This window comes from Acipenser ruthenus, chromosome 11 (assembly GCF_902713425.1).
Source record: "Acipenser ruthenus chromosome 11, fAciRut3.2 maternal haplotype, whole genome shotgun sequence".
In the NCBI taxonomy this organism is placed as follows: domain Eukaryota; kingdom Metazoa; phylum Chordata; class Actinopteri; order Acipenseriformes; family Acipenseridae; genus Acipenser; species Acipenser ruthenus.
The window spans coordinates 874,697-887,358 of NC_081199.1; the positions used below are offsets into that span (position 1 = coordinate 874,697).

At 44.4% G+C, this 12,662-nt stretch overlaps 1 protein-coding gene across 1 annotated transcript in view; it reads left to right on the forward strand.

The window, feature by feature from the left end:
• Positions 1-12,662, forward strand: part of LOC117426577 (palmitoyltransferase ZDHHC8B-like) — a 45,370-nt gene that overhangs the window by 28,254 nt on the left and 4,454 nt on the right. Inside the window, exons 2-9 of the mRNA XM_034901839.2 lie at positions 4,505-4,626; positions 7,244-7,401; positions 9,035-9,207; positions 9,706-9,808; positions 10,104-10,195; positions 10,569-10,701; positions 11,224-11,341; positions 12,164-12,273. Of these exons, the coding sequence (XP_034757730.2) occupies positions 4,505-4,626; positions 7,244-7,401; positions 9,035-9,207; positions 9,706-9,808; positions 10,104-10,195; positions 10,569-10,701; positions 11,224-11,341; positions 12,164-12,273 (1,009 nt within the window). The remainder of the gene's footprint in view (positions 1-4,504; positions 4,627-7,243; positions 7,402-9,034; positions 9,208-9,705; positions 9,809-10,103; positions 10,196-10,568; positions 10,702-11,223; positions 11,342-12,163; positions 12,274-12,662) is intronic.

The following is a 12,662-nucleotide window of genomic DNA, read 5'->3' on the forward strand; positions in this document are numbered from 1 at the left end:
TATAAACTACATGTGTTTCCCTGTCATTTCTAATACACTCAGTAAGGAAGAAAGTGGTGCTAGCCTAGATGGGCAGTAAAAGTTTTCATTATCCACAGCGCTGGTTGAAATTGTCTCAATCTTTTGCATTGGTTTTAAAGTATAAACAAAATGTGTTGTCCAGTGTGTATCCTGCAGTGGCTGCTGTACATTGAAAGAGGAAATGTAAATGATTTCTTGAGCCGCAGTGGCAGGGTTAATGTCTGAGCCGGTGGTATCGCACTTCCTTTGAGGCCAGTCCTGGTTCGCAGTGTTCAGCACGCATCCCTCCCTCCAGAGAGTGACTCACCCAGCATACACTGAGATTCTCGAGCAGGCTAGCTCCACAACGTCAGGCAAAGTAAACATGTTTCTGACATACTCCGTTTGTATTGTTTTGTTTTTCTACCCAACACTAAAATCATCCTTTCTGCGGTCGACAGTCGGGTGGGGTTTGGTCATGTTAATTTTGTGTAGTTTATTGTTACTCAGTGTACAGCTCGTAAAAAGCTAGTGGTTTTTAGGGTTGAACTTGGATGTATTAATCCATGTGTTTTGTACTTTCTTTGATCTTGTCACAGACTGGCAGCTGCACTGTACTGATGCATTCTGTTTTGTTGTGTGGTTTGCGCTCACTGTTCTCCTGTTTCTTCATGGTGTGAATAATTGCTTCATATCTGTGCACTAAAGCAGAAGATTCAGGGGATCACTTAGAAAAGGGGTTGCAGCTGTCCAGCAGGACTGCCGAGCCACCCCGTTGCCCTGCTTAAACAGAAACGAAGGCTTTCCATTTACACTTGACTCAATGCAGGGACTAAATCCAGAGCGAGAGAGAGAGAGAGAGATGGTATCTTGCAATTCCCAGAAGTATGCAGACATTAAAAAAAGGTTCTCCGCTGGGAACAGTAATTGGGAACTCGTGACCCTTTCGAGAGCTAGTTGAGGATTCAGCGGGCTTTAATGTAAGCTGTCAGAAAGAATGTCCTGCTGCAGCTTGACTAGCATAGAGCAGGTGGCATCTCCGAATAAATGAGTCGGCAGTGACCGTGCGAGAGTCTGAAGGGTTTACCCCCGGCCCGCTTCGGAGCTCCTGCCAATGCGTTTCGGGACCAGAAGATTGTTCAGATTAGCGACGGGATGCCAGAACAGCTGGCACCACTGTACCCCATCTGAGCCACCAAGTTCAGCTTGAGAAGATTCGAATACAAAAAGAGGACAAACCGGGACACACACGTCTCCTGACGGAGTTAGTGTCGAGGCAGATCAGGGATTCAAGTTTGCAGCTCATAATTTACAATGTTATTAAGCATGATATAACCCTAACAATAATCCTTTTCTGATACAATTGTGTTCTTGCATATATTGTGCAAAATTATTTCCACATTAAGTAGATTGTAACTCTGCATAATAACATTGTAGTTATGTGGAAGTACACATGTATTTACTAAGTAACTGCGATGTAAATACACAGTAATTAGAGACACTATGTAAAGTGTTAGCGTATTTCCTGTTGTAAATGTTTTATTAAGTGACATACATTTAATACAGTACCGTCTCCATTTTAAAAAAGAACTGCTTCATGAAATAGCAGCTGGAGCTGGTTATGTAAGTCAACCTAATTAGTTTCACCTCACTCTGGGGTCCTCTGACAACAGCTTTTACTTAACCTGCCATCGAGTGAAGCTGCATCTGATCATTTGTGCTCAAACATTTCAGGGCCTGGAAACTGGATTTTTAATGGTGATTTTAGGCAAAACAGCAGCTTTTATTTTATTTTGATCAATTCAGATGAAAAACAAAAGTGACAATACAGTACACTTGTTGTGTGTTTTTTTTTTCTAAATAGTAAAACATTATGAATATACAGTAAACCACCTTAAATCATTGTTGTGCCTTCTAAACATGACCAGGTCCGTTATGCATTGTGTTGCCTACCCGAATGCTGTGAAAGTTGCCATGGGATATCATGGTAAACAGTAAACATCCTCCCCCTTGGGCTCTGAATCCTGTGATCTCTCACAAGCTCAGGGCTAGGAGGAGATGAGAAAGTTTCTGTTGAAAGGGATACAAATCTGAATACACTTTGAAGCCAAGCACAGTGTTTGTTTTCTTGTCCCAGGGTTAGGGGTGGAGAGATAAGGTCTGCTTTATAAGTTGCTCATTGTAATGATGGGAATTACAGTGGGGAGTTCCAGTACCAGAAACAGTCCTGTAAAAGACCCTCTCTTGCATTTCTGATAAATGAACAGTAGGGATACATGTTCAGTATGATGTGGTGTTGATCCTGAGGCTAGAGCCTGTAAAACTGGGGTTCAGATTACTACTGTAGTTTCCCTTAGTATTTGTGCAATTTTCTCATGGTTGTGCAATGCATTTACAATAATTTACAATGGTTTTTAATAAGCTTTACCATGCATCTCTGTGCTTTTACAGTGCTTATCTGTGCTTTACCACTGTGTTTCGTTACACTTTGCTGTGCTTTTATGGGAAGCTTTTCTGAGGATTAGTTTGGAACACGGAGACACTTATTTTGACACGGATTTCGCTGAAATCAATAATAGATATATAGATACTATAGCACTGTATGGCTCTTGAGAAACTGTGTAACGGGAATTGCTGAAAATCCGATTAACAAAACAAGCGACTCGAGAAACGTCCCGTGGTGACCGGCTGTTATTGGATCAATTATCATATTTATTTATTTATTTATTTATTTATTTATTTATTTGTTTTTTTTTATTCCACTCATTTGCAAAGTGTTTCCCTTGCAAGGCAGTTAGCTACACACTGTACCTCCTCATCATGCGTCAACTGAGACCAGAAGAAAAACAAGACAAAAACCAGCTTGATTTGTAAAAAGAAAAGTTCTCTTGGGCAATATTACATTTGTGAAGCAGGGGACAGCTTGTCTGCAGAGTCTTGGTTGCGAGGCCTAGTGCACTCCTAATCGTTTACTCAGGACATGGGAACTCTTCCTGCTTATTATCAGAGCGATGCAGTGGCGTTGCTGGGGGTGAGCGCTGACGTCATGCGTTAGGATTGTTTGTACTGACCAGCGTGTCCTCATTCCCCATGGGGTTCGTTCTGTACACACAGCAGCAGCAGCAGCACAGTACCAGGGTGGATACGAATTCAAGGCGATACAGGCATACGGTGCACGTCTTGTATCCGCACAAGCATTGCATTTGCTATTGCTGTTTTTATAATATCACGCTGTTTATTTCAGTATTGAAGATAACTGTGTGCTGTCTGGATGTTTCTACAGTTTATTGTGTCTCAATAATACAGAACGCACACATGGTAAAGAGCTGAAAGTACACAGCATCACTTCAATGAATGTAGTTGTTGTTGGAGTTCTAAACAGTCACCCATCGCTTCTCTCAATCAGAATTGTGCGGAGGTTCATATGGAAAGGCCAGGACTATTGGCTGCTGGCACCTACAGTGCCCTGTACAGAATGTACTGTTCTCTTATTATTCTGCAGCCCACAGACAGGCGGTCAGTCTGTTGGAGAGAATGCCATTCATAACTGGGGTTGAGCTTCAACGTCGACGGCGTTGTTGTGCAGAAAGAGCAGGGAAACAATGCTGGGGGATTGCCAAGGATCGTTCGCCTGCCCTCCCACACAGACCCCCCACAAGCCGTGTATCGTTTTGTATTTTGCTATTGCAACATTTCTTCTTCTTCTGATAGGATGCAGATGTACACAGAGTACCAGGGCTTTGACCCAAAGATCAATTTGTGCAGATATATGAAAATTGCAAACCAAAGAGCATGTGAACAATGAACCACCACGTGTACAATTGTGTTAATGGATAGAACCCACTGCCACCACCCTCTGCTCTGCCCTGCCCTGCCCTATATTATACCAGATACACATCACTGACCGTGGAACCACTCCAGCATGCTGTACACTATAGACTTCACTGCAGTGAAATCACTCCAGCATGCTGTACACTATAGACTTCACTGCAGTGGAATCAATCCAGCATGCTGTACACTATAGACTTCACTGCAGTGGAACCACTCCAGCATGCTGTACACTATAGACTTCACTGCAGTGGAACCACTCCAGCATGATGTACACTATACAAAGATACAAAAACGTCATCTCTCAAGTACACAGGGCATTGACAGTACAACAGCGTGGTTTTGAAATCCCAAAGAGCACTGACTTTCCAATGGTCTCAAGTACACAAGGCATTGATAATAATACAGTACAACAGCATGGTTTAGAAATCCCAAGAGCACAGTCTTTCCAATGGTGCGTTTGCTTCACTCATTGGTCACTGATATGAGACTAAGCTCGAGATTGTTTTGTGGTGGTGGGTCTACTGATGAAGATCATTGTCTGTCTTACAGTCCTGACATTTCCGTCTTGATTTACAGAAGTGTTGCGCATCCTTGTTTTCAAATTGAACTCTCAAGGGGCTGCCCAACGGTATATTAACTGAATGTATCTTTCCTGTGTTTTTTTTTCTGGCAGGTGCCCCTGGCTCACAAAGGCAATCTCCCCAGCCATCCCCCTGTACAATGGGATCGTGTTTCTGTTTGTATTGGCCAATTTCAGCATGGCAACATTCATGGACCCAGGAGTGTTCCCCAGAGGTGAGTCCGGTACCCGGTCCGAGTGGAGTTCTGTGAAGGATGCTTCAAGCCCAACGTGTTACTAAATCTATAGATTAATCAATAATAAAAACCCTCTCTCTGTGTTTGCAGCTCCCAAACACATTACAGTACCTAGCAAACACCACTGCAAGCTTCGAGTTATCCAGCTCACTTGCTCATCCCGACTCTGAAACTCTGGGGCAGTAATTCTTGCAGTACGAGCACATTAATACAAAGCTATGAACATGAAAAGCTTACACAATGCCAACATCTCAGTGGCCATCTACAGTACATGAACGTGAAAGTAATGAGCTTCACGCAGGAGTCTTGAAACAGTGAAGGGTGAGCGCTTCGTGGAGAGGGAAGGTTGTTTTGTTTTAGTTTTATTGAGCGTTTGTTTTATGGGTGCAGTGTGTTCTAGACTGCTGCGGTTGTCGTTGTCATTCCAGTTTGTATTGCATGCAAGGCTTGCGATATCTCTCCTCTCAGTCACTCCTGTCTGTCAGAGTCTCTCATTTAATAGCGGGTTGTTTCCCAAAAGCAATGGAACCTTTCGATAAGGCTCTTTGGCTTCACTCTGGGTTTCCATGGAGACCAGCCCAGACAACATGAATGAGAGAGGCCTACAAGGACAGCGATGCGTTGTGTGTCTTCAGCTTGGGAGACTGCTGTTGTGAGAACAAAGAATTGATCCGCTCCACTCCCAGGGTTAGGCTGACATTTCCTTTGACTGAAGTTTGTCGGTATGCTGTAGTGAAGATATTCTGTGTTTTGGGTATGTGACACGTCTGGATTAACCCACAATGCAATACAATGTACTGTAGCAGTTTCAAAAAGCACAAAAATAGAAGAAAAAATGCGCAAATTCTTTTTCTAAAATACTTAAGGAATGTAGCTGTAAAGCCCACCAACCTTTATATATATATATATATATATATATATATATATATATATATATATATATACAAAATATATAAAATCTAATATTATACACATACACACCCAGTATAGCAGACCTTGATATTCAGGTGATACAGCCATCTGACATGTCTTTTTGCAGCAGATGGATAAGACAGTGTTAGTTAAGCTGTACTGTTTAATTATTCGTATTTACCTGTGTATTATACCAGTAAGATACTGTGTGGTCCCCAAGCTGTCGTGTGTATTCTATGACCTTCTGTTTCTATGAGGGTGGTGTTGCTCTGCTTTTCCTACGTGTGTGCTGAGCAGAGCTGTTTCTTATCCTCTGCTTCAGGATGTATCCCCTTGCTGTGTGAGTAATGGATGTTCACAGCAATCCATTGTAACTACTGACCCACTGACAAGCTTTAGCTGCCAGAACACAGCTCCAGTGCAGTCCCCGGTGCTATCTGCAGGGGGCGATATAGGGATGCATCCTCGTTCAGGGACAAAGATTGCAGTTGAGAAAAATCTTTCTTTTAAGAAAAGAAAGAAATACCTTATTTTGTTTGTTTTAAACCTTTGCTTTTTGACCCAGTGCTAAGGGTCTATGAAGTGCAAATGAACCCGAATGCATGGTGCTTTTAGCACCAAGAAGCACGCATGTCCTGCAATAACACCAACCGAACACATGCTTGTGAATGTGAAGGGTTATAAACCCAGCTACAGCAGACACAGCATGTAGTTTCCAGAGGATTTGGGTATAGAACCTTTTTAAATTGAAATTGGTCTAAATGGAAAGAAAAGCTGGCCAGGTGGTATTTATTAACCTGTGTGTTTTAAACTAAGTATTTGTTTCATTTCTAGCGAATACAAGCATCTGATTTTTGTATCCGAATATTGGTTTGAATATTCAGATATTTGTCCCAGCACTAGTTTAAACCTCCATATACCGGTATGTGTGTGTTGGTTCAATTTACTAAGTGGCACAGGTGGTAAAGGCCATCCTTTGTACAGGTCAGTCTGTATTGTACCGGCCCTTGGGTGATTGCCTATGACTCAGTGTGAGCATTAAGATGATGATTATTTATTATTATTTATTTCTTAGCAGACGCCCTTATCCAGGGCGACTTACAATCGTAAGCAAATACATTTCAAGTGTTACAATACAAGTAATACAATAAGAGCAAGAAATACAATAACTTTTGTTCAAAGACAGAGGCATGATAATGCCTCTGTCTCAATGCTCTGTCCTCCTGTATTGTACTGAGCAGAATGTCTCAGAAGTTTTCTGCCCACCGGTGTAATTGGACCATTTATTTCCTAACTGACCTTAAAGCTCTCATTTCTGCAGAGTCAGGTTGACAAACCTAATTAAACCGACTTCTGGGAAATGCTCCACTGTTTTTGAGAAGTGTCGGTTTTCTCACAACACAAGATTCAGCATTCAGTAGTTGTTCTCACACCTTTTTAACTAACCTCAAACATATTTAAGGTGTTTATCCATTCCTGAAAAGAATAAAACCAATTCCCTTTTATGAATGACTTTGAACAGCAAACCTTGCACTTCTGGTGCATTAGTGAAGCGTGGTTTTGAATGTTCAATGGTAGCATGCAGCAGCTGGAAGGTGAAAGGCTGGTAGAGGTGTGTTGAAGATGACAGATGATGTGTTTCCATGGTCTGTGTAACCGGTGCTGTATCTCTTCTCCCTGCCAGCCGATGAAGACGAGGACAAGGATGATGACTTCCGGGCTCCGCTCTACAAGAATGTGGATATCAAAGGGATCCAGGTTCGGATGAAGTGGTGCGCCACCTGCCACTTCTACCGGCCACCACGATGCTCCCACTGCAGCGTTTGTGACAACTGTGTGGAGGTGAGCGGGGCAGGGACTGGGGCTGAGGGAGGGAGAGGCTGGAGCTGGGGCTGAGGGAGGGGCAGGCAGGGCTGGGGCTGGGCTGAGGGAGGGGCAGGCAAGGCTGGGGCTGGGCTGAGGCTGAGGGAGAGGCTGGAGCTGGAGCTGAGGGAGGGAGAGGCTGGAGCTGAGGGAGAGGCTGGAGCTGAGGGAGAGGCTGGAGCTGGGGAATGGAGAGGCTGGGGCTGAGGGAGGGAGAGGCTGGAGCTGGGGCTGAGACAGAGAGAGGCACGCAGGGCAGGGCAGGGCAGGGCTGGGCTGGGGGAGGGAGAGACTCAAGAGCTGTGGCTGGTGGAGCTGGAGAAAGCAAGCTGCATGAAATCAGTGCCTTAATAGTAGGCTGTGGTCCTAATTGCTGGTCAGTTTAATAATTTAAAACTCCTGGATTGGAATTGCCTTTGAGGACCTTTGATGCAAATAGATTGACAATAGGGGTCTATTCTGTCCCTAAACAGTGAGCATCTAACCATTTAATTAGATAGATAGATCCTATCTTTAGGTATACTACCATTTAATTACATACACAGATAGATAGATAGATAGATCCTATCTTTAGGTGTACTACCATTTAATTACATATATAGATAGATATATCTTATCTTTAGGTGTACTACCCATTTAATTACATAGATAGACACATAAATAATATAACAGTCCTGCTTTACGGCAAATAATGTTATGCTTTGCCACGCAAAGGATAATCTTTCGAGCGTTTGCCATGGCAATGATTTCTTTTCTGGCATTATTGCCATGCAGATGCACGATCCCTGTGCTCCACCTAGTGTTGGCAGTGTAACAGATGCAGTTTTAGCAGCAATACTGTACCTTACAAGCCTTCCCTTCACCCAGGGTGACCCATGTAGTGACAACAAAAGCAGGCTGTTTCCTGGTAAGCAAGTCATGAATTGGAACTCCTTTTTAAACAAAGGTGCAATTATTGTCCCCTTACATGAATGAAGCATTAAGAACAACAGGTTTAGTTCAGCGTTTTAAAGGACAGGCCAGCAGCTTGGCTTCCATTTCTAAAGGCAGTTTTTATCGTTTCCGCCTTGGCTGTTCTGCTGAATCTTACCATATTAATGACAAGCATGACACGAAGAGCAGTCGCAAAGAGATCATTTTCCCTGTTGCTACACTATCAGACATATTCTACAAGACAGCTCCTGACGGCTTTGAGCATGATGTCTTTCATTTAGAAGTAATAGGAACTTTTCTCCAGCCCGACTCAAGCAGCAGGCTCTGCATTGCAGTCACAGGCAGGACGTCTTATCTTTTCAGCTCTGCCTGATTTTTTAATTTGTTTTGGCATCAATTGGAATTTGGATATGAAATGCTTTCTGTCCTGAAGCTTAAAGCTGCATGATGCCAATAGCTCAGAAGATAATGTGTAAACCTTGGAAGTATTACATGATCATACTGATGAAATAAAATAGAAAAACAGGGAAACCAATTACTACATCTGTTGGACCTTTGCTCAGCTTCATCAAAACATGCCCGTTACCAGTGTTGCTAAATGTGACTCCACTGGAATAGCGATGCGTTCAGCTTGCTTCATGCCACACTGACCGTGTGCTTCTCTCTCCTGTTCTTAAAGGACTTTGACCACCACTGCCCCTGGGTGAACAACTGCATCGGCCGCAGGAATTATCGCTATTTCTTCCTGTTCCTGCTGTCGCTCAGCACGCACATGCTGGGAGTGTTCACCTTCGGACTCCTCTACATCCTGAACCACCTGGAGAGACTGGGAGCGCTGCACACCACGGCCACGTATCCCAGTTCAGAGCAGCTGGTGCTGAGAGCAGATCTGAGCAGGGCAGGGACGGGGAGCAGGGTTAGGTTCTGCTGCAGAGGGCTGAGTGATGGCTGTCAATGCATTTCTCCAAGTGAGAGCAGAGAGAGGGATAATGAACGCATGGGTAGTCCTAACTGCATAACATATGGCTGTTGATGGTATAGTTAAACATTCAAATAATAATTAAAGGATGCAGTAGTATTTTATACACAGTGCCAGAGTAATGTATTTCATGTTTATTGCATGGTTCACGTAGATGCTGTACACATGCAGTAAATGTTGCTGCTGTTGTATATCATTGGCTGGCTTCTTGGGGTGGGTTTGCTGATGGAATCCAGCACCCTCACCTGAAGATCACAAGTTCCACAGAGGTTCAAGTCCAGTGTGAACACTGTTCACTCCACCGGGTGATGAGTCTGCCCTGTTGTGCTTCTCAAGCCTTCATTCCTTTTCCTTGACTCTTCACTCCTCAGTCTGGCTGTGATGTGTGTGGCCGGCTTGTTCCTCATTCCGGTTGTGGGGCTCACAGGGTTCCACATGGTCCTGGTGGCCAGGGGTCGAACCACCAACGAGCAGGTAGGCTGTCCCGACTGCAGTTTGAGAACAGCTCCTCCGAGCAGCTAGTGGTCAATGCCTCCAGCATGACTAAACTCCCAAATCATGAAATACACAAACGCACAATCGTCGGGTGAAATGATTCTATTAAAACATCATGAATAAACGAGACTGTACAGTACCATGCCGGTTTAATCCAGCACTGAAAGTGAGATTTACTAATGATTGTCCAATAGGAGAGTGTTCCAGGTTAATGTGAATGTATGAAGTTTCTTTGCCATGCCCCGGAGTGTATTGACATGTCTCTGTTTCCTAGGTGACGGGAAAGTTCCGCGGCGGGGTCAATCCCTTCACACGCGGCTGCTGGGGGAATGTGCAGTACGTGCTCTGCAGTCCTCTCGCTCCAAGGTGAGTGCTGCCTAGCTGATTGCATTTGCAGAGCGCCTTTAAAGGGTCAAAGCATCATTACTAGAAGGAAGCAACAATGAATCCTGCATTGATTATTGATCGCCACAGCTTTTATTTTCAATGAAACATTAATTGATCGATTTGAATCACTCTGGAGCCTATTTGAAGCCACCCCCCTCCTCATGTACTGTAGGTGGTACATTACTAGCACATGCATGCTTTGAGTTGTAAGTGAATTATAAAGAGCTCTAAACGCATGGATTTTTACAGTATCACCTGTATGATATTCGAGGAGGAAATTGGTTGCTCATTGCGTCTTTTAAGTTGAAGTCCTTCTCACTGGATCCTGTTTTAACTTTCGCTCCTGCTGCAGGTACATAATCGAGCCCAAGCAGAACGAGGCTGTGAGTATTCAACCTCCCTTCCTCCGTCCTGACCTGTCAGACAGGCAAATTACAGTCAAAGTTAGCGGCAATGGGATCCACGCCAACATGCACAGAACCAAGGTAAGCATGTACTTTGAATGCGATGCTGCCGGGGTTCATGGCTCATTGGGAGCAGTCAGGCTGTGCTCAGGCAGCAGTGGGTACCTGTCCTAGGCTCCCTCAAAGCCCTTGTGTCAGGATCTCTGTTTCAGAGCTGCTTTTCCTTTCGATTCTCACACACTCTAGAGCGCGCACGGATGCTCTCACTCTTTTGCACCGAGGGTGTAGACGTGTCTACGGCAATGTAATGAAGGGCTTGTTTTAGACGGTATTGTGTAAAAACAATAGAACAGAAAGGAAAAGTTTAAGTTTGAAATGCTTGTGGCACACAGTGTTTAGTTATGCACACTTCTCTAAAATGGTTTAAAAGCTTAGGACACGCAACGTTACTTTCCCTGTTCCTATCACCCATAGCACACGCTTGCTTGTCCTGTTTATTGGGAATGTATTGAGGAATGAACAGTAAATCCCACAGAGCGAGCTCTAAGCTCTGCAGGAGAACCCTAACCACCCTGTGACTCTCTCTCTCCCTGCGACCGCTAGTCTAAAGGCAGTCTGGATGCACTGGAGGACACAATGCTGGACAGCCAGCCCCCACTGCCCCCGAAAGCAGATGCAAACAAGTACAGTGAGCTGAAGAGCCAGCTGACCTCCAGCGAAGGTGAGTTCACTTTCTACAAACGCAATCAGTTCATTGACAAGCATTCCTTCAAGACACTGAGAAACACTTCTAGTCAAACCGTTTGTGGATGAGTATGGAGTGTTTACCAATAAGTTACATTTGTACTCAAATAAATGAGGCTAGAGAAATGGAGTGACTTTGCACCCAGGTTTCTTTTTTTCTAAACTGGCTTATTTCAGCAGGGTAAGGTAAACTACTGTTCACTTCATCAGGGCTGCAAATAGAAACACGCAGACGAGAGGTATCCTGAATGACTCACTGTCGCATGTCTTACCGGTTAAAAGCAGCTTTAGCCAGAATCTGATTTGCTGGCACTTTAATCAGCTTGCAGAGTGAGATGTTCTGTGACCCCTGCACTTAGTGACAACAGTGACCCCTGCTGGGCAAGGCTGCACCTGCACTGCCGAGTGTCCTTCAGTTTCCAAATAGCCTCCGCTGCCCTCTGCCAGGTCTCTAGCACTCTCAGCAGTGCAAGTGCTGCTCAGCAGGGTCCAGGGTAACTCTTCCCACTCCGACCGTCATCCCATCTGCAAGAGACAGAGCAGCATTTCCATGCACGCTGTCCTGCACAGTCGAGGCATGAGTGTCTGCCCACATCGCCTGCTGACTTCAATAGGGCTTAGCAGCGGGTAAACCCGGTTAAGAAAGGAGGCTCTGCCCAGCACTGGGGCAATCTAATACCTGTGAGGCCCCAGTGTTAGTAAAGTAAACAACAAAAAAATAACTTAATTCTCTAATGGGTAAGACTGGGGTGTCTCTAATGGGTAACACTGGGGTGTCTCTTTTTTGTCTCGTGTCCAGAGAGCAGCCTGTCTACGAAGCCTCTGAACCCGTCCACACCAGCCATGTACAAGTACCGGTCCGGCTTCAATGCAAACCTCAAGGTCCACTACCACCCCACTGAGGACAAGGTGAGCAAAGGGCTGGGCTGCTTTGCAGAGAGAACACCAGCTAATTGGTGGTTGTGAATGGAAATTTCAAACCTGTGTAGTATTTCACAGCTCGCCCTTGAAAACACCACTGGGTTTGTTACACGTCACTATATTGTCAGATTATTCCAATACTTGTTTATCGGAATGGTTGCTTAGTGATGGCAGCAAGTATTGCTGCTTGTGATCCTTCCATCTCCTGTGAAAATAACAACTGATCCTCGATGTTGTGTGTCTGCACCTGTTTTACAGAGATGTTGTTTTTGTGTTACTTCACTCCAAATTTGAATAGCATTTGTTTTAGTTCCGATCAATTTAAAGCATGTAAAGTGCTGTTGGGGGATTTGATTTCTTTCTTTCTTTCTTTCTTT